Source organism: Piliocolobus tephrosceles, chromosome 1, assembly GCF_002776525.5.
Source record: "Piliocolobus tephrosceles isolate RC106 chromosome 1, ASM277652v3, whole genome shotgun sequence".
Taxonomy (NCBI): Eukaryota; Metazoa; Chordata; class Mammalia; order Primates; family Cercopithecidae; genus Piliocolobus; species Piliocolobus tephrosceles.
In genome coordinates, this window is record NC_045434.1 from 42,976,602 (window position 1) to 43,004,334 (window position 27,733).

The 27,733-nt window shown below is 33.7% G+C and overlaps 1 protein-coding gene across 1 annotated transcript in view; it reads right to left on the reverse strand.

Moving 5' to 3' along the window:
* Positions 1–27,733, reverse strand: part of TPR (translocated promoter region, nuclear basket protein) — a 64,623-nt gene that overhangs the window by 24,882 nt on the left and 12,008 nt on the right. Inside the window, exons 6-32 of the mRNA XM_023203424.2 lie at positions 25,852–25,955; positions 25,333–25,497; positions 24,788–24,880; positions 24,288–24,368; positions 24,121–24,208; positions 23,257–23,397; positions 22,769–22,860; positions 22,297–22,494; positions 21,026–21,133; positions 19,876–20,102; positions 18,774–18,937; positions 18,120–18,253; positions 17,895–18,043; positions 16,197–16,359; positions 14,504–14,638; positions 13,856–13,996; positions 12,731–12,896; positions 10,129–10,295; positions 8,968–9,120; positions 8,409–8,525; positions 7,194–7,397; positions 6,721–6,905; positions 6,142–6,289; positions 4,064–4,201; positions 3,840–3,971; positions 2,449–2,579; positions 469–679 (exon numbers count right to left, since the gene is read on the reverse strand). Coding sequence (XP_023059192.1) covers positions 469–679; positions 2,449–2,579; positions 3,840–3,971; positions 4,064–4,201; positions 6,142–6,289; positions 6,721–6,905; positions 7,194–7,397; positions 8,409–8,525; positions 8,968–9,120; positions 10,129–10,295; positions 12,731–12,896; positions 13,856–13,996; positions 14,504–14,638; positions 16,197–16,359; positions 17,895–18,043; positions 18,120–18,253; positions 18,774–18,937; positions 19,876–20,102; positions 21,026–21,133; positions 22,297–22,494; positions 22,769–22,860; positions 23,257–23,397; positions 24,121–24,208; positions 24,288–24,368; positions 24,788–24,880; positions 25,333–25,497; positions 25,852–25,955 — 3,935 coding nt within the window. The remainder of the gene's footprint in view (positions 1–468; positions 680–2,448; positions 2,580–3,839; positions 3,972–4,063; positions 4,202–6,141; positions 6,290–6,720; positions 6,906–7,193; positions 7,398–8,408; positions 8,526–8,967; positions 9,121–10,128; positions 10,296–12,730; positions 12,897–13,855; positions 13,997–14,503; positions 14,639–16,196; positions 16,360–17,894; positions 18,044–18,119; positions 18,254–18,773; positions 18,938–19,875; positions 20,103–21,025; positions 21,134–22,296; positions 22,495–22,768; positions 22,861–23,256; positions 23,398–24,120; positions 24,209–24,287; positions 24,369–24,787; positions 24,881–25,332; positions 25,498–25,851; positions 25,956–27,733) is intronic.

Here is a 27,733-nt window from a genome sequence, read left to right on the forward strand (position 1 = left end):
TTTCTTTATTTTCTAATCCAACATGTAATAAATACGTAATTCTCAATATACAAATTCCTTACCTTCAGGAATTAAAAACATTTAGATTCCAAACATAAATATAATAAAGATTTCTCAACTTTTTTGATAGGTGGTTAACATAAATAATTTATTTAAAACTATACAAAACCTGATTAGTCATCATTTTTTAATATCCAATTGTAATTACCAATGACTTATAAGAACATAGCTTTGAAAATGGAGAGTACTTGAAAGGTGAAAACTGAACCAAAATATCTAGTATTTACCAAAATTTGTGAGTTTATAATGCATTTTCAGCATATTAAATAACTAATCTTAAATAAAGATATCATATATGGTTACACAAGTTCAGTATCTAAAAGCTAGTAATATTCAAAATTACAAAGAAATAAGATTTTGTAATATTCATCCTAATTTTGTTTTGTAAGAAAAGCTTCTTCAAAATACCTTATCCTGTTGTGCTTTAAGTTCTTCATATTGAGTCTTGTACCTACGTCCAATTTTCTTTACTTGAGTAATAGTTTTGACTTTTTCTTGGATATCAATTATTTTGGCATCTAAGTCCTTCTGGATGGTTTCCTTTTCAGTTCTTACTTTATTTAGATCTTCCTTCAGACTCTGAATTAAGTTCTGGTTGTTAGTCAAAGATGCATTTGATCTTTAAAAAATGGAGGAAAAAATAAAGATTAAATATATGAGATGTTTTTCAAATTTTGAAGTTCAATGTAACTTTACATTATATTGCTTTAATAAAATTTTTTTTTTTTGAAGATCCTAAAAAATACCTGCATACTTCAAAGGTAAGACCTTACAAATTCACAGCCCTTCGGCAAGATCTTATTACATAGGTTTACATGTGCATTTTAGAGATGAGAAAAACGGAGTTATCAGTGGTCAAGTAACATGCGCAATTTCACAAACTAAAATCAAGTGATGGTACCCAGATTTTAATTCAGACTTGCTTGAGAGCAAAGCCCACCCTCTTTCTACTGCATTGAGTATTGTCAAATATTTTCTGTAAAGGGCTGGATATTAGAATATGCTATACTTTGCAAGCCACAAAGTCTTTGCTGCATTTTTCTTCAACAATGCTTTAAAAATATAAAAATCAGTCTTAGCTTATAGGCTGTGCAAAACCAAATCATGGGTCACATTTGGTCTGTGGGCTATAGTTTGCCAATGCCTGTACTATATCCTGGACTGAACTTGAAATCAGATGGCCTGAATTAAGAGTACAGGTTAATTTTGAATTGACCTTGAAATCAGATGGCCTGAATTAGGTAGTCAATCTTTTTGAATCTTAGGTTCTTCATTTTTAAGATTAAAATATAACTCTTCTACTTAATATGCTAGACTATTGCTATAAAGAAAATATATATACATATGTATGTATAAAAAACACAAAAATTTGTAAGTTGTAAAGCAATATATAAATGGGGCCATGATATGGACAAATTACACTACAGTTTAAAAAAAGGTAAACCGGAAACATTAACATTTAATTTCTTAATTTTAAAGGGGCAACACTTTGCTATTAGTTCATGTAAGAAAAAATTAAGACTTAAAAACTTCCCTTGGCCAGGCATGATGGCTCATGCCTGTAATCCCAGCTCTTAGGGAGGCAGAAGTGGGAGGACAGCTTGAGCCCAGGAGTTTGAGACCTGCCTGGGCAACAGAGGGAAACACTGTTCTCCACAAAAAGGAACAAAAAAGCCAAAACGATAAAACCCACTCTTTCCTTACAGAGTCACAAATATAAGCTAACCAAAACAACAGCAACAACAACAACAACAACAAAAACTACTTGTAAAAGTCTTTGATAGCTATAAATTTAGCTTTAGACTTATACTGAGTAGCTCTTTAAAAAATAAAATATAGCCGGGTGTGGTGGCTCAAGCCTGTAATCCCAGCACTTTGGGAGGCCGAGATGGGCAGATCACGAGGTCAGGAGATCGAGACCATCCTGGCTAACAGGGTGAAATCCCGTCTCTACTAAAAAATACAAAAAACTAGCCGGGCGAGGTGGTGGGCGCCTGTAGTCCCAGCTACTAGGGAGGCTGAGGCAGGAAAATGGCGGAAACCCAGGAGGCGGAGCTTGCAGTGAGCTGAGATCCCGCCACTGCACTCCAGCCCGGGCGACAGAGAGAGACTCCGTCTCAAAAAAAAAAATAAAATAAAATAAAATAAAATATAGATAAATAATTATCTATAATGAGGATACTCTCATACATACTTTATATATGAGAGCATAATATTAAATCACTGCTTGACTCTACAAAGTAGACGCAAGTCAGATATGGGTGCTCTAGCACTTTCCATTCTTTCTAAAACCACGAGGCAGGCACTTGGGGAGTCATGTAAATAAGTAAAATTAACTTCTTTAAGATTTTATATATTATATACGATTTAAGGCTTCTTTCAATATACCTTGCAATTTCAGCTTTAAGTCTACCAATTTCTTCTGTCAACTGTTGAATACGCTTAGTATGAACTTCCTTTTCAGAAAGGAGCTTCCGATATTCTTCTGTATCTGGATCTTTCTGTTGACTTACTAGATGCTAGAATAACAAAAATGCTTACTTGATTTTTTTAGGTTTTATGAAACAAATGTGCTATAATAAAATTGAAGAACATCTGATTATGTTTACACTAGGTGTCTTGCATGTAAAGTAATCAAGCATGGAACTACAAGATACTAAGATCAAACTTAGCTTTGGTTTGGCTAAGAAGTCTAGCCAAAATGGAAGAGGAAAAAAAATCAAATATCATTAACTGCTCATTATATTTTCATATTTGTGAATAAACATTTCAGATTAGTTAGAATCCAAATAAAGGGATCCAAAGAATCAAAACTTTCAATATTAAGTATCTAATTTCATTCAAGTGACATTTAAAAGAAAAAGAAATATAGACAATGCATTACAAGTTAAACACACAAACCTGTAGATGCCAGGTAACATGCTTTACGTGTATTACATTTTTTATCACACGAAAGGTGGTAAGAGTTTCCCTCATTTTACAAATGAGGAAAACTAAAGCTCCAAGAGGTTAAGAAACTCTCCCAAGTCATATACCTAATACATGCAAGGCAGATTTCTAACCTTTTGTTTGAGTAAAGAGCTGAGTTTCTAACCACAGTATGTTACATGGTTTCATCTCCCTAAAAACGTTCCAGTGAACAAGTCTTTTTAAAGTGCTTCAATAAATTCAATAAAGTATACAGATTCCTAGTTTGCTTTTTTTTGAGAGAGCTTCTCCCTCTCTCACCGAGGCTAGCATGCAGTGGCATGATCACAACTCACTGTAGCTTCGACCTCCTAGGCTCAAGTAATCCTCTGGCCTCAGCCTCCCAAGAAGATGGGACTACAGGCATGCACCACCATGCTCAGCTAATTTTTAATTTTTTGTAGAGATGGAGTCTCACTACATTGCCCAGGCTGGTCTCAAACTTCTGGGCTCAAGCAATCCTCCCATCTTGGCCTCCCAAAGTGCTGGGATTACAGGCATGAGCCACTATGTCTGGCCTCAGATTTCTATTTTCATGTATAAAAATATTTTAGAGATAAAATGAAAGCCTAAAACTTTTAAATTATGGAAAATAAAGTAACTGCTTTTTAGAAATGTATATAATGTAACAAAAATTTTTAATAAATTGGGTTCTGTTTAACATGTCAAATATTTACATGTATTAATAACATAATAGACTTTCACTAATAAAGACAATTTTCACTAGTTCTTCAAATATTTTTATCCCCCTAAGTTTCCCCTATTATTAAAAACACGTTTCTATGTTTTGGAAGAGTTTTAACTGCATTTACCTGGTTACGTGCTTTCCAACGTTTGACATCCTCTTCTAACAGCTTCTTCTCTGCCTGCAACATACCGCTTTTCTCACTCAGCTCAGCATTTGCTTCTTGTAAGGGTAAAATATCTAACTCCAGTTTCCTTACCTGAAAGTCATGCCAATATTTAACAACAAATGTAAAAATTCATTTATTATTAAAAATAACATGCTTCCACTCTTGATAACCAAGCAACAAACCTTTGCTTGCATTTGCTGTAGATCCTGTTCTAGTCTCTCCTTTTCTTCTCTTAACATTTTATTGGTCTCCATAACTACATTCATTGTTTCAGTTTTCTTCATCAGTTCTTCATGCTGAGCCATTGTTTTTGCAGTTACCTAAACATTTCAAATAAATATACATACCAACATCTAACAATAGTTGAAAGTCTACCTTCCTATGAGCTCAAATCCTCCCTACAACAAAGTAAAGAGGATTTAAGTTTCAACTTTTAGAACTAAAACTTTTGAAAGTTCATGTTTACTTTTCTGTGAGGCATGCTAACTGCACAGTTTAAACAAATACAATAATTACAAAGATAAAAGTGAAAAGATGCTACAAATCCCACCAACAAAGTATTAACATGAGGTAAAAATATCAATCTAAATCTCTATTTTTTTCTTTATCTTTTTCTTCCTTGCTGCACTAAATTCAGTTATTAGTTCTAAAATGTTATTTTAATGTCAGTTTATTCCCTCTTGTTCAGAAATCTCTTTATTTTGATCCTTTGTTTCATCGTTTTGGTTATGAGAAATTTTACTGAATTATCTGTGAAGAAGTTTTCCTTCTCATAGGGTATAATTATCCATCTTTTGCATTTGGTATACTACCTTCTTCCTCCACTATTTTTAAAGCTATAGCATATTTCATGGTTGCCATGCTATACTGTTCAAGCTTAGACAGACATTATATTATTATTATTATTATTATTATTGTTTTATTAGTTTTTGAGATGGAGTCTCGTTCTGTCGCCCAGGCTGGAGTCCAGTGGCATGATCTTGGCTCACTGCAAGCTCCACCTCCCAGGTTCATGCCATTCTCCTGCCTCAGCCTCCTGAGTAGCTGAGACTACAGGAGCCTGCCGCCATGCCCGGCTAATTTTTTTTATATTTTAGTAGACATGGGGTTTCACCGTGTTAGCCAGGATGGTCTCGATCTCCTGACCTCATGACCCACCTGCCTTGGCCTCCCAAAGTGCAGGGTTACAGGCGTGAGCCACCACGCCCAGCTCATTATATTACTTTTTATATAATCTATGTTACTTATTGACTCTCTTCTTCCTGTATTTAAGAGTTGGTTTCCCCCTGTGAACTTGTTCGTGGGCAGGCATTTTCTAGTATTTACTTTCTATAGCCCAAAGGAAAAAAAAAGGAAGCAGAAAAGACTGAAACAATATGCAATCTTTATTACAGACTCTGATTCTGTCCCTTTTCCTCCAAGTATTAACTCCATTAACTGGAGGCTCTATTATTTCCATGGTGAGATACATTTGAATTAAACAGGATATAATTCTGGAAACTTTAGCTTCTGCTGAACACATAAATCCTATAAACTTCATTATTTACTTTTCCCTGTTCAATGGTTTCTTAACAGTCATTTTGACTACTTATCAGTTAAAAGAGGTGAATGTTTTAAGATCTTAATTTCCTTCCTTCTAGATGTGGGGGTATATTACTGTAGCTCCTAAGAATGAAGTAACTCAGCAATAAGCTTTGGGTGGTAGTGTGGTGTAAGGAGTCAAGCTTGTGTTATTACCACCCATTTCACTACCACAGCTTCTTTTCCTTTGGTTGTTAGTTTTTACTACTTTTTGCTCCTTGGGTGAGAAAGATATTCTGTAGCAGTTTAAATCACTTTATCCTAGAATGACTATCCACATGTATAAACCATAACTATAATAAATTAAGAAGTTGGAATTTATTAAGCACCCACTACATACCAGACATGCTTTTAAATGCTTCATGTGCATAAACTCAATTAATCCTCATTATTATCCAAATATTACAGATGAAGAAACTAAGGGCAGGGAAGTTAAACAATGTACTCAATGCCACAGCTAATGGTATGAAGCTAGAATCTGAAATCAGGCAGTGTGGTTACAGAGCCTTTATTTTTAAGCACTATACTGTATTAGTGTTTAACAAAAGCTTAATGAATTTTTAAGTTTAGAAGAATGGTTACTTCAAGTTAAATTTTACGTTATGCTAAATAGTAGAGATACAAATGAGTGCTTCTCTTTTGATTTAACAAGTGCTTTCTTAAAGCTTACTATACCTACCTGGACTTTCTCCCTTTCAGCATTTAGACTATCTTGCAGTTCCTGCAGCTCTCTTTCTAAAAGTTCAACCCTTTGTCGATAACGCAGACTCTCAACCTGAGCCACCTCAAACCTAGTTTCAGCAATTTCTTTTTCTCGTCGTATAAATCTACAAAAATAGAGATATTAAAATTTTATGTGAATTTTAAAAAGCCAACATTTCAAAACTTGGGTAATTTGGTAAGATGACAAAAATCATTGACTTTAATAACTATTTCACATGTTTTTTTATTAATAATAAACAATAATGGGAAATGCATTCCTATTTTCTTTTATAGACACTGGCTTTAGAATGTTCATCTCTAAAATGATCTGAAAGGCATTTATTTTTTCAAGAGAAATCTGCTCTAGTTCCTACTATCAGATTTAACTTATTAGTCACTTACTAGTATGTGTAAATGTTAAAAGTTATGAGTTTTTTGATAAATAGAAGAATGAACTTCATATCAAAATTATGTATAATCTCTTTAATTTATGCATTTGTAGTTTTATTTCACAGTTGTTATACCACAGAAATGACGCAGTAAGAACATGATTTACCTGAGAATTTCCAAAATTTGTTCTTGAGATTTTCCTTCTTCACTGAGAGACACATTCAGTGGTCCTTGTACACCTTCCTTCACAGAGGCAACAACCTTGTCACTTAATTTTTCGATCTGATCATGAAGTAATCTGTTTTGTTTCTCCAGATCTTCACAGCGACATACACATTTGGAAACTTCATCCTGCAAGCCAAGAGTCTATCAGAATAGCAGATTTTCCAATATACATTTTAAAAAACAACTTGGCCACCACGCATGGTGGCTAACGCCTGTAATCCCAGCTACTTGGGAGGCTGAGGCAGGAGAATTGCTTGACCCGGGAGGCAGAGATTGCAGTGAGCCAATATCATGCCATCGCACTCCAGCATGGGTGACAGAGCGAGACTCCATCTCAAAAAAAAAAAAAAAAGAAAAAATAAATAAAAATTCTTTGAATTCAACTGAACATTCTATTCAGATTTACAATTATACCTTTAACATTCTCTCTCTCTCCTCCCAAGATGCTTTACACTCCAACAACTGTGATTCTGCTTTCTGTGTTGTTTCTTCCAAATGCTGACGGACTGATGCCATTTTTGAAACCTGCTCCTTTGCAGCTTGTAGAGCTTCAACATCAGCAGCATGCAGCATCAATTCTCTCTCATACTTATTCTGAGCTTCCACAGCTATTTTAGCCTATAAGAAATTATTCCCCAATTGATACCAAAGATTAAAAATCCATAAAGCTAGCTAGCACTTTTGGAAAAGATACACATTGAACTTTTTAAATAATAAAAGTAAAGACAATCTAAATGTATCAAAATAAGAAATTAAAAGTTAATGCTTTAGCTACTTAATGAAATATAATAAAACTGTCAGAAATGAAACTTAGAAGATGGTAGCAATTTGGACAAACTTTCTGATATAAGAAACTAAACATAACTCAGCTATATAAATACTAAATTATAGATCCACTGATTTTAATGAAATTTACTTTGAAGCATTTCCCTGTATTACATTTTAAAATAGTGATATACATGTTACATATATATAGGCAATAAAGAATAGTAACCAAACGAATAGCTATTAACATGACACCCAACTTAAAATAAGAACATTACCAATATCTTCAAATGTATTCCTATCCCATCCTATCATTTTAGTAACTCCGACTCCTGAATTGTTTTATCATTTCTCGTTCATAAAAAAATTATAAAAAGCTTCAACACGTGTGCACATACATACATACACTCAAACTAATGAGACTTTTTTTTAACATTTTATAAAAAGCAGTATATAGATAGATGTGCAAACTTAGTAATGCATTAACAATGTTATGAAGAGGTTCTTGTTTTGTTAAGGAAAGGTTGTCTCTAATCAATTGTATCTATAATTTTATAACCGGATCTAGTGAAGGACAATAGTAAAATAATTTTTGCAAATGAGAGCCAAGTACAAATTTTAGTCTCCTACTCCTGTTTTTGTTTTCCCATTGTCAAGATTGCTTTGTTAACGAAAATTGCACTATGTATTTATTTTTAGCCTTCATCTATACTTTTCAATTTGTCCTAAGTTCCACAAAAGTGGAAATAATCCTGAAGTTTTGCAAGGTCCACCAGTTCTCATAATGCATAAATATACTTTAAGAATCATTCTCTAGGATCAAAGCTCATTTCTCAATTAACTGGCTATAAGAGCACCACTTACTTGTTCCTGACAGTCACGTCTGGCTTGCTGCTCATTACTTAAAGCTGTGCTTGCTCTCTGAAGAGCTTCTTGTACTTCATTCTGAACACTAGAAAGTGTTTTTTTCAATTCAGATAACTAAGTAGAAAGAACAAGATTAAAACCAAAATTAATTGCAAACTTACTTGGAAAATACTGTATTGTAGTGTTACTATATTGAAGGCTCATTTTTCAAGATCCAATTAGACCAAAAAACTGCTGCTAAATTTAAAATGCTCACACCCTGATATAAACAGTTTTGCAACTCTATCCATTCCCTAACATTTGCAAAAGTCGTCTCAGGTAGGGGCTTTTAAAAAGAACCACTGATACCTATTTCTGTAAAGTAGTCTAAACATTTCAATGGGAAATGTATATAGAGGTACAGAAAAGAGTAAAACATAATTTTGCCTACATTTTTAATAAATTTCTGTTGAGATGAACTAAATGGCAACTAATGACCTAGTTAAAAGAATTCAAATCCTTACAAGTAAAAAAAAAAAAAAAAAAAAAAAAACAACAATATCATTAACCTATTTACCTGTTGTTCCATGCTCTCTATGGCTCTTCTCTTATCATCCTGAAGTTCTTGTTTTTCCTTCTCTACTTCCATCAACTTCTTTTCCAACTGTGTCTGAAACTCAGCTGACTCTTTTAAACGAACTTCAATATTCTTACGCACTTCTTCTGTCACCTTTACCACATTACAAACAGTAGGATATAAAAATTACACACATTTAAAAAAATTACACACATTTAAAATCATATAATTACTTTCTCCCAACCAAAACTAATTTGATAAGAAAATTAATGTTTGTTTTATATTAGAAAAAGCATCCATTAAAGGTGATTAGAAGATTCAACAACAAGCAAAAACACCATATAAATCTACAAGCATTTACCTTTCAACTTGGCTACTGGCCATTTTTCTCTTTTGAAATGAAATTTCCAATCTCTCATTTCTCCCTCAATCCTCACATCCACTTGCCAAATCCATCTATTCTACAATCGAAAGGTATTTTCCTCACACATTGTGATGTCTTTACAGTGATGTCAACTACAAAAGGATCTTTTAAAATTGCAGCCCTGGACTACTGCTACAGCCTTCAAAATGAACACTGTATCTTCCAATCTACCACATGAATTTTCTAACCAAAAAAAAAAAAAAATCTGATTATGACATGTTAAAAAAAAAATCAATGGCTCTTAATAAACCTACAGAATATAATTTAACATATTTAAAACCTTTCACATTTGGTTATCAACTACATTAAAACTGTATCCCTTCACCACTCACTTTACAAACTGTCTTCTGAAGGCTTTCTACCATGGCTGAGGGTTTCCATTATGTAAAATACTTTTCTGCTCTATTTGCCTACACAGATACCTTCATTCAAGGCTTTATCTGCACAAATGCCATCTCTCGTGAAGGCATGCATACCCAGAAAACAAACAAGATTCCCGACTTCTCATTCCCAACATTTGATCTGGACCATTCCAACAGCAAGGATAACCTCCTTGCTTCATGAATTTTGTGTGTTTTTGTTTTATCTGTCTTATGAGACTCGAGTACTTTCATAAGGTTAAAGGCAATGACGCTGGTCTAATTCATACCAGTGCTTTACAAAGCAATCCTCTAATTAATAAAAACAAAGTTAACAAATGTGTTCAGATTGAATTCTGAGTTAAGAATTAAACATACCTGTTTTTCCTTGTTCAGGGATTCTTCTAAACTAGTAACCATTGCTCGATATTGTTCTACATTGCTAGTACTTGTTTTGAGTCTCTCCTTTAAGTCATTCACCTGCTCTTCTGTCTGTCTTAGCTGACTCACAAGATCATCTACATCTTCTTTGTTGCTAGGCTGACCTAAAAGATACAACAGCTCTGTTAAAATTAGTATTTCCAATAGTATTCGAGATGACTGTTATAAAGAGCTTATGAAATTAGCATTAAGGTTCAAATATAGATATATTTAGAAAGCATGTTTCAATCTATGCCAAATACCAAAATAAAAACAGGTACTTTGTTATGTTACTTCCTCAAAAACAAAAAATTCAAATATTAATATTTGAAATCCGTTACAAAAATTAAGAAAAGAATATTCAAAAGAGAACAAATATTTCCACTAAACTGAGGTAGTTATACAAAGAAATGACAGAACTCTCAATTTATTAAATATTACAGGAAGTCAGGGACCCCGAATGGAGGGACCGGCTAGAGCTGCGGTAGAGGAACATAAATTGTGAAGATTTCATCTTAACATGGACATTTATCAGTTCTCAAATAATACTTTTATGATTTCTTATGTCTGTCTTTAATCTCTTAATCCTGTTATCTTCGTAAACTGAGGATGCATGTCACCTCAGGACCACTGTGATAATTGTGTTAACTGACTGTAAAACGTGTGTTTGAACAATATGAAATCAGTGCACCTTGAAAAAGAACAGAATAATAGCGATCTTTACCGTACAAGGGAAGACAACCATAAGTTCTGATTGCCTGTGGGGTTGGGCAAAAAGAGCCATATTTTTCTTCCTGCAGAGGGCCTATAAACTGACATGCAAGTAGGAAATATATCGCTAAATTCTTTTCCTAGCAAGGAATATTAATATTAATACCCTGGGAAAAGAATGCATCCCTCGGGGGAGGTCTACGAATGGCCGCTCTGAGAATGTCTGTCTTGCGTGTTCAGATAAGGACTGAGATAAGCCCTGGTCTCCTGCAGAACCCTCAGGTTTACTAGGGTTTCGAAAACTCAGCCCTGGTAAATTCGTGGTCACACCGCTTCTCTGCTATCGAACCCTGTTTTCTGGTTTAAGATGTTTATCAAGACAATATGTGCACTGCTGAACATAGACCCTTATCAGTGGTTCTGCTTTTGCCCTTTGCCCTATTCCCTCAGAAGCATGTGATCTTTGTTAGACCCTTATCAGTGGTTCTGCTTTTTCCTTTTTGAAGCATGTGATCTTTGTACCTACTCTCTGTTCTTACACCCCCTCCCCTTTTGATACCCTTAATATAAACTTGCTGGTCTGAGACTCAGGTGGGCATCATGGTCCTACCAACATGTGATGTCACCCCTGGCGGCCCAGCTGTAAAATTCCTCTCTTTGTACTGTCTCTCTTTATTTCTCAGTTGGCCAACACTTATGGAAAATAGAACCTATGTTGAAATATTGGGGGTGGATTCTCCCAATAATTAAACATTATTTACTCTAAAACATTAAATCTTAAATCTAAAATTTAGCCCAATTTTTATCAGAAGTACATAAAATAGGCAGAAAACTGTAAGTTGGAATGTTTTATCACATGATATCAACAAGAAAGTATATACTTATCTCCTAGATAATTACATACCCATTATTTATATGGATCACATATTTATGAGTCTATATATATGCACATATACAGAGAGATGCTTCTGTACTCCCAGTGGGGGCACATCCTTAAACTCATCATAATTTGAAACTATCTTGAGTTGAAAACACATTTAATATGCCTAACTCACTGAACACCATAGCTTAGCTTATAGCTTATAGCTTTGCCTAGACTACCTTAAAGGTGCTCAGAACACTTACATTAGCCTATAGTTGGTCAAAATCTTCTAACACAAAGCCTATTTTATAATGAGGTGTTGAGTATCTCATGTAATTTACTGAACAAATACTGTACTGAAGTATTTTCTACTGAATATGTACTGCTTTTGCACCATAGGTTGAAAAACTGTAAATCAGAAAGTCTGCATACACTTATTAGTTATTTATTTCCCTTGTATTAAGAAATAAAACCATATAGAAAGATTGTTGAGACACAAAGGCTTTGGACTTGAAATGACGTATTTAAAAAGGGAAGCAAAATCTAATGAAACGAATGTTTTACCTGAGGCTACCAATAAGCAAAAACTGGGAATACTACTTTAAAGGAGATCACAAATCAACTCTTTCTTTAAGAGAAACTTATCATTGTAGATCTGGTATGTAACCTCATTTCCAAGGGGCCCGGGTTAAAAATCAAATAACTCTCTTCAGAAAGAATAATTTTTAAAGTATCAATAAATAGTTTCAAGGATTAGAAAACTGGGAACATACCTTGATCAAAGGCCAAGCCAAACTATTCTGAATCTTTTAAAACAGCGAATTTACTATTGCAGGCCCAAAACTGAGTACCACTATATAAAGAAAAAGTTGGTTTTTTTTTGTTTGTTTTTTTGTTTCATTTTACTAGCATTCATTACTGACAGGATATATTATAATACTAAGAAATACTTATTTACAATTATATTGGTCTACTTATTTTATTTACCTTTACCAGTTCTCTGTGAAGACTGAGAAGCAAGTTGGACTTCCATATTACTGAGGTGCTGTTTCAATGTAGCAATTTCTTTTTGAGCATTTTTAAATAGTTCTTTTGTGTTAAGATGAAGATTTGTCTCTGTATCCAGCTGTCTCTTTGTATCTAAAAGTTGAACCTATAAAATACATCAACCTTGTAACACTCTCTTTAGGTTCCTAAGCAACTAAAGGTTCAAACTATCTTTTTATAGAGCTTTGGAGCTCCGCCAAGATAGAGTAACAGAAAATAGATTTACTGTCACACCTGAAACAGCCAAAAAAACCAGAGAAAACACATGAAACAAGTGAGATCCCTGCGATGGAAAACAAAAGAGGTGAACCTTATATTGCCTCGGTTTACTGATTTAAAAGTTTCCAGGCTATGACACAGGGAAGAGGAAACGAGGCAGAGGCCAGGAGACTCTCTGAATTGAGAACACAGATCTGAGAGTCCAGGGAGACCAAAGCAGCTCACATTTGTAAGACAGAATGTAAGACAGAAGGGGTGCACACACAGAGTACCCTGGAGCTCTACAGAGGGTCCTCCTTAAATATTCATCAGAGTAGTGATCGCTGCATATATATAAGGCACCTACCCCAGACACGAGAAGAATTGTCCAAAGGAATTAAGAGTGAAGAGTATCTGTTATTCAAAGAAAGTCAAGAATAATGCCTCTTCCCAGCAGCCAGACTAAAAAAAAATCCCCACAATTACACTGGACACTGGCACTAGCACTCATCAAAGTCTTGGCCTCAGTAGTGGGGAATAATAATTACAGAATGCACACTGTTCTAGGCCCACCTAATACATCATAAAAGGCAAAGTCTAAAGAATCAAACCATTTTAAATTAACTTTACTGCATCTCAGAATAAAGCTCAAGAAGATTTAAAGGAATACAAAAATAGTCAGCACCCAACACAAAACTCACAATATATGGCACCCAGTTAAAAATTACTGGGTATAGAGTCAGGCCAGAAACTTAGTAAGAAAGTTTTTCAAAATCATGCTTCATCTTGGATGGCAGACTGTCCACACACCAGATTAATTACTGAACATAAACACACTACAGAAATTCAGAACTCTGATGGACTCACATCTAGATTTCTAGTAAGTGTATGCCTTTGTTCCACCTCATTTTCCAACTTCTTCTTTAGATGAGAGATCTCATGTTCCAGTTTTTCTATCTGGCTACTAAGTCTTTGTTTAGTTTCTGTTTCAGATCGCTCCAGTATTCCCTAAAGTAAAGAAAAGATTTTTGGTTATGCTTAAGAGAAAGGCAATACAAAAAATAAAAATTAAAGGCAAGAAAGAATTACAGTATTCAAACCCATTTCTACATGAAGAAGCTAAAATCCAGAGAATTTATCAAGAAAGTATTCTGGTATTTTTCAATATTCAAACATCTATTATACACGAAAGAGATGGAACACATTACAATCATCATTCAGATTTCCCAAAGTTTTAAAGAAAATAAAAACCTAAGAATTAAATCTTATAAATAGTAAAACTGCACAGGACACTGTAAATACAACTCAGGACTTACCAATGTATGGTTTCAATCAATTTTCTTTCAAAATGTTATTTAAAATGCTGAAATGTCTTAATAAACTCCAAAATTCAATGATTATAATGGATGACAAAAGTGATGGATAAATTTTCTAATTAAGGAAATTGAGAGGATACAAACATAATCTAAATTTAACTTTTATAAATTTTTTCTATACAGTCTTTTTATTGGTTACCTGAATTGTTTGCAGATTAGTTAGCAATAAGTTTTGCCCCCTTTGTTCAGCTAACAAAGACTCCCTTTGCTGAGAAAGACGAACTTCAGATAATTTAAGCATTTCCTTTTCCTTCTTCAAATTTTCTGCTCTTACCTTAACATAAGTAGAAATGAAATAAAAAAATGCTGAAAAACATGGTATAAAATGTATTAAGATTATAAAATGATTCATACATCACTACATTTTTTTTAATGCTCTTAGAGACTATACCTCCTCATTGTACAAGGAAATACAAAACTTACTTTCATGTGCTAAAATATGAAGCAAAAATTACTGGGGATGATCAATGAAAAAATCTTTTGACTACTACAAATACTTATGGTTCCTTGTTCTAACAATCCAGACTTCAAAAAATAACAGCAAGAAAAATTTGATATGCAAGAATAAGAAAGCAGAATTGCATGACTGCTATAATCATACCTGACTACTATTAAATTATGTAAGTTTTAGAATCCAAGCTGGTTTCTAAGTACCTGTTTAAAAGTGATGATTCATCTATTTAAATCATCTCCCTCCCCTCAACCCAGAGTACACTCTGAGTCTCAAGGGGACCAGGGAGTGTTTTGAAAACCAATAATCTCAAAGTACTCATATTTACACACAATGATTCATAAAAATAATCAACCATAAAATTCACTCTACCAGTTTGAAAAAGTGCTGCTGCCCACTCCTCACAATGGAGTTGGAGCAAGATAAAAACAAAGAATACAGCCTTATAAGAGCATTATAAGACATGGGTTCAAGTCCTAACCAACCCATCTCTCATGACTGTCCCAAAATAGGCAAATTATATATTAGCTCTTGAGTGTTTCACACAGGTAAAATGGGGGACAACCATACCTTGCTTACAGTAATGATCAAAGACAGAAGAGATAACTAAGTAATAAAGAAGACTATATAAAAAATTTATCATCACTGAACTAAGTAGTTAAAAATATTGTTAATTTCAGATGGACATTTATAGTCTAGTTAAAATTCAGAAATATAAATTCAACACAACATAATTATTATATTGCCTTTTATTTCAGATGAGCAAGAATGAATAAAACATATTCCTCTGGCCGGGCGCGGGGGCTCACACCTGTAATCCCAGCACTTTGGGAGGCCGAGGCGGGAGGATCACGAGGTCAGGAGATTGAGACCATCTTGGCTAACACAGTGAAACCCCATGTCTACTAAAAATACAAAAAATTAGCCGGGTGTGGTAGCAGGCGCCTGTAGTCTCAGCTACTCGGAAGGCTGAGGCAGGAGAATTGCGTGAACCTGGGAGATGGAGCTTGCAATGAGCTGAGATAGCACCACTGCACTCCAGCCTGGGTGACAGAGGGAGACTCTGTCTCAAAAAAAAAAAAAAAAAAATTGTCTTTGTTAGAACCAAACACTGACCTACAAATTTATTTTGAAATACAAGACTTGCGAGTAAATCTTAGTCCAGGAGAAAAACAAATTCCTTTCCCTTTTCTATCTTAATAGAAACAATCACCCCACTAACGCACATTGGCTATTTGCAGACTATGTATTAATTACTTGGACGTAATCTATAAACTTCTTAAATACCTAAGTCCTATCAGTGAGTAAAATTCAAAGTAAAAACTAAACAAATGTCAAATGCAACTTATAATGCAAGTCGGATAAGGGATATTGGACTTACTTCTGCGACAGCTAGCTTCTCATTTGCTCCTCTCAAATCTTGAGTCATCGTATTGATAATCTGTTCTTGCTTTTGAGTCGTGGCAGTGAGTTTCTGATTTCTCTCATGAAGTGATGTTATTTCTCGACGATATCCTTCCACGTTATCTTGCAGCATTTCATAACTGGTATGAAAAAAGTAATTCTATAAGTAACTGAAATGATATCCTAGCTTAATTCCTTGAAGAAATTTCACAATAGCTTAACCTATGTTCCCAATTGCCCTGAGAATATTGTCTCTAATCCTAATGTAACATCATATATACTTATGTTACATTGAGTTCTCTTTAGAAATAACTCCAGGAACAGTTTTTATATTTTATTTTCACACTGAAAATCTGTCAGATTTGTCTTAACCTCAAACAACATGCTTACGTAGAATTAAATGAGCACTGGCAACAAGTTGCACTTTTTTTTTCTAAATGGGAAAGGGGTTAATTTTATGATTCATGAAAAAGTGGCTTGTGTAATAAGGTAAAACCTTCATTCTTTTTTCCCAATTCCAAATGTAGTAGTCCAAGTTCTAAATAAACAAAGTATTTCATGCTAAATAACTTTCTAATGTTATTTAAAAAACATCAATTATATTTAAAATAATGCCAATACAGTATTGATAACACCAGACACCCACTACAATGCAGTATGCAAATTAAGATATTATACAGGGTTAGTGATGGATGTTTGCTAATCCCTTTTTCTTCTATAATCCTCAGTTTTATTTTCTTATGTGCTTGACAGCTTAGATAATGGCTAGCCAGAGGTAACAACACAGAAAAAAGAAGGGCTTTAATTGGGGTTGCTGAACCATTAGATATATATATCCTGTCTGCTATAAAACAGAAATGGTTTTATCATGTACTAAAAAAAAAAGTGCTGTCCTAACAAACTAAACTAACAAGTATTCAATGAATCTAACCACAAATAACCATGAAATATTTAGTATTATTTCTTTGGATGTGACCAAGAAAATTAATTCTCCTAAAACTACATAGCACTTGCTTCTCTTCTACCTAGAACAGAAAAGGTGGAATAAAATTTGCTCCCATTTCTCTCATTGTCTGGTGCATTTATAAAAGAATTAAGTCCTACTGAAACAGGTCCTTCAGTCTTAGGAAGGGAAACTACCAACATTCCTCACATGAACTTCAACTTATTTCTATTTTATTTTATTTTTTTGAGACAGATTCTCACTCTCTCGCCCAGACTGTAGTGCAGTGGCCCGATCTCGGCTCACCACAACCTCCACCTCCTGGGCTCAAGTGATTGTCCTGCCTCAGCCTCCTGAGTAGCTGAGATTACAAGCATGCACCACTGCTGCTCAGCTAATTTTTATATTTTTAGTAGAGACGGGGTTTCACCATATTGGCCAGGCTGGTCTTGAATTCCTGAGAAAAATGAACCCCCTTCTGCGGCCTCCCAAAGTGCTGGGATTACAGGCGTGAGCCGCCACACCAGGCCTCAACTTATTAAACAAGCTAAACCCTTAGCACTGCCCAGAGAATCAATTAATATGAAAAAAATGAACTACCAGAGGTTCTCATTCTAGAAGACGGTTCACAAAAAAAGGAACACTATTGCAAATTAGCTCTTGAATTTAAATGATTTGAATTGTAAAGTATACAATTTAGACTTAATTAATTTGAAACAAAAGAAAACTTACCGTTTAGAAGCAAAATCTAGCTGGGTAGAAATTTTGGTATTTTGTGATCGCAAATCTGTAACTTGTTCTTGAAGTTTCTCAAGCTGCTCATTTTGCATTTTTTCATTTTCTGCTTTTTCTTTTTTGTAGTTCTCAAAAATTTCCTGCAACTAAATATTGGAGATTATGAGAAGGTAACACTGTGTTCTCTAAAAACCTAACCCAGGGCAAAGGTGTGATCTTTACCTGTTTAAGGGCAGCCTTAGCCTCTATAGCCTCTGTTGATTCAATAACAGGTACTGGAGCAGGAGTGGAAACAGTCTGTGATGTACTTGGACGTTTTGGAGTTGATGCAAGAGAAATATCATCTAAGCTTGAAGCTTCAGGAAAGTAAAAAGACTAATAAAATGCTTTGTTGGCGTTCATGAATCAGTTTTAGTCTAACAGTTCTTTGCAAATACACTATTACCAAATAAACAAGCTACACTTATTGAAATGAACTAATAAATTTGTAAGTTTTTAAATAAGGAATCCACTAAACAATGTATTAAGATTTTTTTGATTATTAGAAATAACTCAGTATTTATGGGTTAAAACATAATCCATATTTATGTTTTATTAAAACATACTATCTGTTTTGGTCATCAAAACATAATCAAAATAAACACTGTAATTCACTGATTCCGAGATGCACCTTTTTCAACAATAGAAAGCATTTCTTCTTAGTAATACATAAAATAATGGTATGTTTTACAGTTGATGGAATGTTATAAGCAATCATATATGGTAGTCAAATGTGAAGCTACCATCATTAGCGTAGCTATTGCTTATGTTGCAAAATTAATCCCTTAATGTACATTTCTAAATTATTCCTTTAAATAACTTTAGAATATAACCTACCATGTAATGGAATGGCAACTCCTGTTGTTTGGGACAATAAAATACGGTACATATCACGCTGACGAACTATGGAATCAACAAGCTGCATTTGATGCTGTCGTGATTTGCGGAGTTGTTCGAGTTCAGTGAGGGCACTCTCAAGTTTGAGCTGAAGCTCAGTGATTCTGTAGAAAAAGTCAGCCTATTTCACAGGACTGAACTGAGAGTCAGCTGATTGTAATTTCTACTGTAACTAACCAAGCATCTTTGCCTACCATTAAGCATACCATTTTCGTCTCTCTCATCCTTTTTTTGATGCTGAGTATTTTATAAACCGCTTTTTAAATCCCTACCACACAGGACTCAGGTACTTATACTTACCAATGCAATCTGAAAAATTTGTTTGTAAAAATTAAATCAGTTCCACTCACTCTAAACTCTAGTCTTCTTGCTTTCTTTGCCATTTTTCCTCTTCTAGCATTATACATGTGTTTTGAAAAAATCTCTTGATTAATTCTTATATAGGTTCTCCAGGAAGCTGGTCTGCTCCCTGAAATCTAGGACAGGTCCTTCATCTCTATGCTCCCACAGATAGGCACTAACCACATTGAATGGAAATTGTCTACTTGCCTATCATATTATCTATTTATTACATCTGTCTCACCCATAACCTGAGGTCCTGGAGTAGAAATTTTTTGTTTGGTATTGTTGCTCAATTCTTTCCTCTCTCTATCACAATATCCCAAGTATCTAGCACTGTTAGGGACACATAGGAGATTTTTTTGCTGGCAATAGGGTCTTACTCTGTCGACCTACTTAGAGTGCAGTGCATGACCATGCTTCACTGCAGCCTAAACCTCCTGGGCTCAAGTGATCCTCCCACCTCAGCCTGCCACCTGAATAGCTGGGACTATAGACATGTGCCACCACACCCAGCTAATTTTTAACTTTTTTTGGAGAGACAGGGTCTCACTATGTTGTCCAGGCTGGTCTCGACCTCCTGGGCTCAAATGATACCCCATTCAGCCCTCCCAAAACATTGGGATTACAGGCATGAGACACTGAGCCTAGCTGAAGTTTTCATAAATGTTTGCTCAACAAGCTGAAGTATTCGACTGCTTACTTGGATGAAGTTGTTTCTTGTTCTTCTCTTTCTCTGGTTTCCCCAAGCTCTCTAAGGGCCACTAACAGACGTTGATTTTGTTGTTGAAGCTCTTCAATATTTCTGTAAGATACTAGATGCTGTGATATTACTTCAGATGAACTACTTATATCAGCAGAGCTTACTTCCTCATCACGAATTACGTGGTTACCCCTTGCTTCTTCAAGTTCCATCAAAAGCACTCTAATCTAAAAACAAAGTTTTAATATGTTATAAAATAGTATTAGTTTCAATTCTGGAAAAGTTTAGAATGAAAGTTTTCAAATTAAAACATTACTTATAAAACCTTCAACTTGTACTTCCTCAAATTATCTTTAAAAACAAAGTATCCTTAGATATTAAAATCTAAACAATCAAATTTTAATAGAACAAAGTTACTTTTAAGTATGTATTGAAGGATATTTATTAAAAAGTAGCCAAATTACAATTCCCAAAACATGGCTCCATTTTTGTAAAACAATGATCAAATAAAACCCACAGAGATATAAACATCTATTTTTTGTGTGTGTGCTTTTGTATATATAATAGGGAAGAGAATGAAAAATGGACATTTAAACAAAAAGCATATATACAATGCCATTCATGTGAAATTTTTACATTTGTGCATTGTATGGATGCACATACACACATAAAAATTAGGGTAAAATATATGAATGAGACATTAAATTTATCAATTTGCTTGTTAAAAAAGTGTTAGAGTAATGCATCAGTCCAATTTTATTTCAGTAAAGTCAAATAATTCTTACATGTTTATATATGCTCATGTATACACATATACAGAGAAGGATGTGAAAAAAATACACAACAGTCTGTTAGCTACACTTTGGGACTTCAGAGGGTAGAGGGGTAGAAATTGGAGAAAGCTTTTATTTATCTTTGAATTATTTATTCATTTATTACAACCAACACATATAATTTAAAAATTTATCAAACATTTGAAAAAATGGAGGGGCTATGAAAAGAAACAATAATGCTACAATTCTGCTTGAGTACTATTCCTAATTAGACTTTCATACGTGGTAGTTCTATCTTAGATACCTTCAAACAGATTCAAAGATTACTGGGCAGTCAGGATTTTAAAAGTAAGAAAACAAACAAAACAAATTCTAACCTGTTGTGAAAGATCTTTTATTTGTATTTCCATTCTTTGATTATCTCTCTCCAGTACAGATGACTGCTTGTTGGCTTTATCAGTATCCTCCTGCAATCGCTGAATCTCCTTTAAAATGTAAATTCAAGTTAAAATTTTGTACTTCCTTCTAGGATTCATACAAATAATCAAGACATGCAATACTCAAATACCACCAGTAATCACCTTATACACTAAATAAAATTCTATACCATACTGTAGCCACTAAAAAAGAAGTTCTATATAAATTTGAACACATTATTTTTTATTCAGACAATAACAAGCTTCAGGTAAAACCCTCACATTCAACAGAGAGAAAAATTCAAGGAAGATCTAATTGGACCCAAGGGCTCTCTTGCAAACTACACTACTGGTAAAAAAAAAAAAAAAGTCAATTATTCCCAGTCAGGCGGGACTGCTAGATTTCATTTGATGAAGAAGAAAAAACCAGTTGATACAACAAAGTACTTGGATTTAAGCTGACTTCTAAATTATAACAGCAACAGAGATTTAATTTTGAAATAGGGATATAATTTATTTATATTCTTTTCCAACAAAAGGAAAACAATTTATCAGTTTAGAAGAGTAGATATAAATTCATTTAATTGAATTTCCTCCATAAAACTTCTTAAAGAAATCTTTACAATTTCCCTCAGTAGTTAATAGTTGTACCGTAAAGCAAAACATTCAGAGTATAACCTCTTTTTCAATCAGTACCTCTTAAAAAGAGGAAAAAATCTTTATGAATTTCATTAACACATTCAATAAGCAAAGGAGCTATAACAAAATAATGTATACAGAGACATGCCAAATTGTGAAATGGTATAAAAAAGGGAGTTCTACCTATGGTCAAACAATATTATTATTTCTAGGCAGGCTATTACAACTGTCTGATAAATAATGATTAGGCATAATAGGAGAGTTTTATTACACAGAGATTATCTGAATTCGAAGAGCAGTCTTAGGAGATTTGGCTATTATTCTCTAGTTGAGAATCCTAAGGAAAAACCAAATGCATTAAAAAAGGTTAAAATGCTTTCATAATTTTATATAAAAATTGTGAAATAAAAATTGCTAAAGGTAGGATGTCTTGTGATTAGTAGTGTTTAATAATGTAATGAGAAGTTTCAAAATGTATTTACTGAAAATCATATTTAGATTTTTCTGACTCAATTACCTTAAGAAAAAAATACCTAGCAAATCATTTCTCATTTGTATTGTTACCACAGCTAAATTTTAGGAATGGAACCAACCTTCATAGCTTGTTCAAGTTTAACAGATAAACTTGCTACAGCTTTCTGGGCACGTTCATATTCCTCACGCTGGCGTTTCAAAATTGGTGCTTTGGCTTCCACTTCTTTCACTATTTCATCTAGGTACTTATTAATTCTTTTGTTCTCTAGTTTCTCCAAAAGCAACTGATCCTGAGTTTCCACATAAGCATTATAGAGCTGAAAGTAGACGAAGAGTTGTTTCAAATCTAACCATAACAACACAAATATTTAGTCTATCTAGTTTCATAATAAACATTCTTTAACACTAACACAAAACGGCAACGTTTACTATATGTTAGTTACACAGAAATAGGAACTGAAGTCTTTCCTAGAATGATCCATTAATTTTAAGATGATTTTAAAAATAAGTTTTGGGAGAATTAAATTTCAAAGAGATTTGTATACCTTTGCTGAAGAAAAATAATTTACCAACATTTAATACCATTCTTACCTCAGTTAGTTTCATCCCAGGTTTCACTATCTTAGCTACAGCTGCTGCAGTAGGAGACATGGCTGCAAGCTCTTCTTCAGACAATATGGCTCCTGTGCCAACAAATATACATCTAGTATAATTTTGTAAAATTCCAAACTAAAAGTCATTAATAATTATTTCAAGATAAGTGACATGTACTGTACATTATATAGTAATTCCTATAAAAATTTTAAATATATGACATCAAAAAGTCATGTAACACATCTAATTCTAAAAATCACGCAATAACCTGGGAATTTACAAGACTGTGTGTGATCAAATGGTATTTACATACCTTATTCTGTAAAGATATAGAGTATTAATTTTAAAACAAATTCTATTAATATAACTTGATGGAGTTTCCTACATCACAGCATGACAGGGAAATACTATTAGTGAAATTAAATGACTTTTATGTAGGAAAGCTGTAGTATTTCAAGTCACTAACAAGCATCTATTAGGCATACCTTTACGTTTTGTGGCAGAAAGAAGGTCATTTACATTCTCTAATTCCTTCTCCAGTTTCCCTATTTTCTCTAGCATTTCTTTTTCCATTTGATCTTTGGATTGCTCCACCTCTAGAAGATGATCTTGTATTGCTTTGTTGGCTAAAAAAATATTTTAAAGACCAAATATTCAAACATACAGTTAAAATTTTAGTTTACAAAATGCAACAGATCAGTCACTTCTCCCCTGAGCAGATAATATTAAATTTCTAGAGAGGCTTCAGCTGACAGTATCTATCGAAAGTTCTTGCTCTACTTATAATTTTGCAATTGTCTTGGCCTGGTGTTTCTCCTTTTGATGTCTCTTACCCACAATGAAAATAAGGACACCCAAAGGATAAAAAGTGGTTCTAGGCATATCTTTGATTTCGATTTTGATCTTTAATCCTAAGCAAAGGAAATTATTGGAAAAGACCATAAATATCATACACTGAAAAAAGCAAAAATTTGAGGAAATAAAAGACTTTACAAAATGCAAATGGTAACTTAAAGAGAATGTCTTATTTATAAACTAGAGTACTCAAACATACTTAATCAGAGTAAATGTTTCAACAAAGAAAACTTTCTGATTAGAAATCAGGAAATTGTACAAGATTATTAGATGAAAAACAAAACCCCCTGCTGTCTATATTTTCAAAAATACATAAACTTACTTTTGCTTAAGATATAATTCTGAATTTCATAATCCAAAGTTCTTTATTCTGTACCTAATTTCATCCCAAATAAAGTCTAACACCTAAATCCAATAATCTATACAAAACAAGGGTAAAAAGAAAAAAAGAGTATAATAACAAAAATAATGTTCCCATAATCTAAAACACTTACCTTCACCAGCTTCTTTCAAAAGTTTGTGTAGTTCATCTACTGCCCGGGTTAGTTCATTACTCTTTGCTTCTGAGTCATCAGCGGCACTCTAAAAGTTAATCTTAAAAAGTTACCTAACAGTCAACAATGCAACATTTAGATACTACCATGTGTGGTGGAATATTTACCTTGTACAAGTTAGAAAGTTTTATGTGTGCATTTAATTCATTGTGGAATTTCTCTTCCATACTGGCCTGTTGTTCCTTGGCCTGAAAAAAGTATAGCCCAATTATAGCAGTCTACTTTGAACTAAATTTAGAATGCTTATCAAATGACAAGATGAAAAATTCCATTTTTGTAAAGTAAGAGCTTAATCTAAAACACTCAAATTCAAATCGGTCTTCATGACAAAGATAAAAAAATAAATATTACTGATATTTTAAATTCAAAGTAAAATAATTAAACAAAAAAATTAACCCATACTCATTTTTTGGATAGTATTTTCGATATAACATATAATTGCTATTTCTCACTCTATTTTAGCCTAGCTACAGCATATGGAAGTAGTAGTACTCTCACTGTTTTATGGAGTCAAGGAGAGATTAAAACATGACATCATTTTGTGAAATAACAGATTCATAAGTTCTTTAATATTTTGTAAAAAAAACTTTCTAATGGTCATATATACCTCTTTCAATTTGGTCAACAGATCCTCCACATGCTTTTGAAGATGTTCATTCGATGTTTTTAAGCCATTCATTTGTTCTTCCAGTCTAGAAACCTAAAAACAAAACATAGAGCAGGGGGAAAGGATGTCATATTAACTGAAATTACTCTGACATGAAGTTTATGCTGCTAAGGAAAAGCTGAGTAACTCCCCCTCCCCACCTGAAAAAGCAATTAAAATATGCATATTTAAGAAAACTAAGAATTAAATGCTCACAGAACAATGTTTAGATTTAGCTCACAAAAACTTATCACCACTTCTTAAACACATATTTTAGGAAAGATACATCATAAGACAGTAGATACTATCCAGATTCAGCAAAGAATCTTAAATTTTTTATGCAAATGCAATTGGTTGATTTCCTATGCCAAATGTTACTGCATTATTCACATTTAACCACTAATCTTACAACTAATCAGGTACACAATACTGAATACATATTTAATAAACTAACACACAAATGTAAGTTATACTCAACATGAAGAAAAACAATTTTACTAACTTACCTCCTCTTTTTTATTTTCAAGATTACATTTAAGCTCTAGAATCTCATTCCCTTTTTCTCTTCCAAGGGCCAGAAGTTCATCAGTTTTGGTTTTCAACTCTGTATTCAGCCATGTATTCTGACTATGCAGCAATTCCTTTTCTTGCTCCAAGCGTTTTTCTCGATACTAAAGAAATCCAAGAAAATAACATCTACAGTTAAAGAAGATATACGATTATTCAAAAGATTTTGTCTGTAGCTAAGGGACACAAGCAGAATTTTATTTCAAAACAGAAATTAAGTATTTGCATAGATTCTTAACTAGAAAACATTAAGAACTGTAACAAACTTAAATTTCAAACAGAAATAGAAGTTTGTTGTTGAAAGTTGAAATAGAATTGTCCTAATGCTTAATTTTCTGACATTAAAAACAAAACAAAACGCAGCTTTTAATTACTTTATTGCCTGTATTTGAAATTTAATTTAGGTGAGTTTTAATCAAAAGCTACAGTTTATGCATTAGGAATCATCTGTTACTTGCCTTAACAGAAACATCAGATGCTTGAAGTTCATCCAATTTTAACTGAAGTTCACCCTTTGTTGTATTGCTTTCTTTTAGTTTTTCATTTAGACGTTTAACATCCTCTAGAATGGTGAAAAGAGAATTAAAAAATAATGACTAATTAACAGGGGAACCAAATATCAAAAATATATTTCTAGGAATATAAACCTTTAATACAAAGTATGCACAGCTGGCCCTCGAATAACAGAGTTTGGAACTGTGCAGATTCACTTCCACTCATATTTTCTTCAATAAATATATTGGACCTTCTTCCCAAAAACTTACAACAATTTGAAAACCTCAGAGACCACAGACCAATCCAGGCAGCCCAGAAATGGAAACAAACTAAGAAAAAGCCTACTATAAGTGCATAAAATATATGTAGATATTAGTGTATTTTATTATTTACTACCATTAAGATATGCACAAATCTACAAAACAAACTTAAAAATTTTATCAAAAGTTATACAAACAGTACATAACCTCATCTGCAATCAACAGAAATATAAACAAATGTAAAGATGCTTTATTAAACCATAACTGCATAAACTGTAATACATACTGTACTACTGTAATACTTTCATAGCCACCTGATACTACTGCAGTAAGCTCAAGTGTTTTGAGTATCTGTATAGAATGCTGTGTGACTCTAACGTGAGCAGTTTCTCTCTAGTAAATTGCATAATGCATACAATAGTAATCTTTCGAAGTTTTTGCATATTTGTCATTGTGTTTAGTGCAATACCATAAATCTTGAAATCTTTTGAAGTTTTTGCATATTTGTCATCGTGTTTAGTGCAATACCATAAACCTTGAATAACAACATGGGATCCATAAGAAGTGTCACAAGTGATGCTGGAAGTGCTTCTAAGAAGCAGAGAAATGTCATCACAATATTTTAAAGAGTTGAATTGCTTGATATGTACCCTAGATTGAGGACTGCAGCTATGGTTACCCACCATTTCAAGACGAATGAATCCAGTATAAGGACTGTTGTTTTTTTGAAAAAAAAAAAAAAAGGGAGAAAATTCGTAAAGCCATCACTGCAGCTACTCCAGCAAGCACAAAAACTGCATTTCTGCAAAGTACCTTCCTATCTCGTATTGAAAATGAAGCTTTTATGGGGTGCACGATTGCTATCACATACCTATAGACTCTAATATGATTCGAGGTAAAGCAATTATAATATAACAATTTAAAGCAAAAGGAAGGTGACGGATCTAAAGCTGGAGATTTTAATGCCGGCAAGGGATGGTTTGATAATTTTAGAAAGAGGTTTGACTTAAAGAAAAGTCAAGAAAACAGAAGAAGTACGTTCTGTCAACCAAGAAACAGCAGATGCTCTTAAGAAAACCATGAGAAAGGTTATATGCCTGCACCAGGTTTTCAATGCAGATGGAAGTGTCCCATTCTGGAAAAAAAAAAATGCCACGAAAGATATTTATTAGTAAGAAAGAGAAGGGAGCACCAGGATTAGGGCAGGAAGGGATAGGCTAACTCTACCATATTGAACAAATGAAGTCAGGTTTATGATAAGGACTGCCCTTATTTATAAAGCTGTTAACCCCAGGGCCCAAAGGAAAAAAATAAACACCAACTGCCTGTCTTTTGGTTACACAAGAAGACCTGGACAATAAGAGACCCCTTTCTCTGAACTGGTTCCACTCATGCTTTGTCCCTGAAGTCAGAAAGTACCTTGCCTTTTTTTTTTTTTTTTGGAGACAGTCTCGCTCTATCCCCCAGGCTGGAGTGCAGTGGTGCAATCTCGGCTCACTGCAACCTCCGCCTCCCTGGTTCACATGATTCTCACATGAGCCTCCCGAGCAGCTGGGACTACAGGCGAATACCACCACGCCCAGCT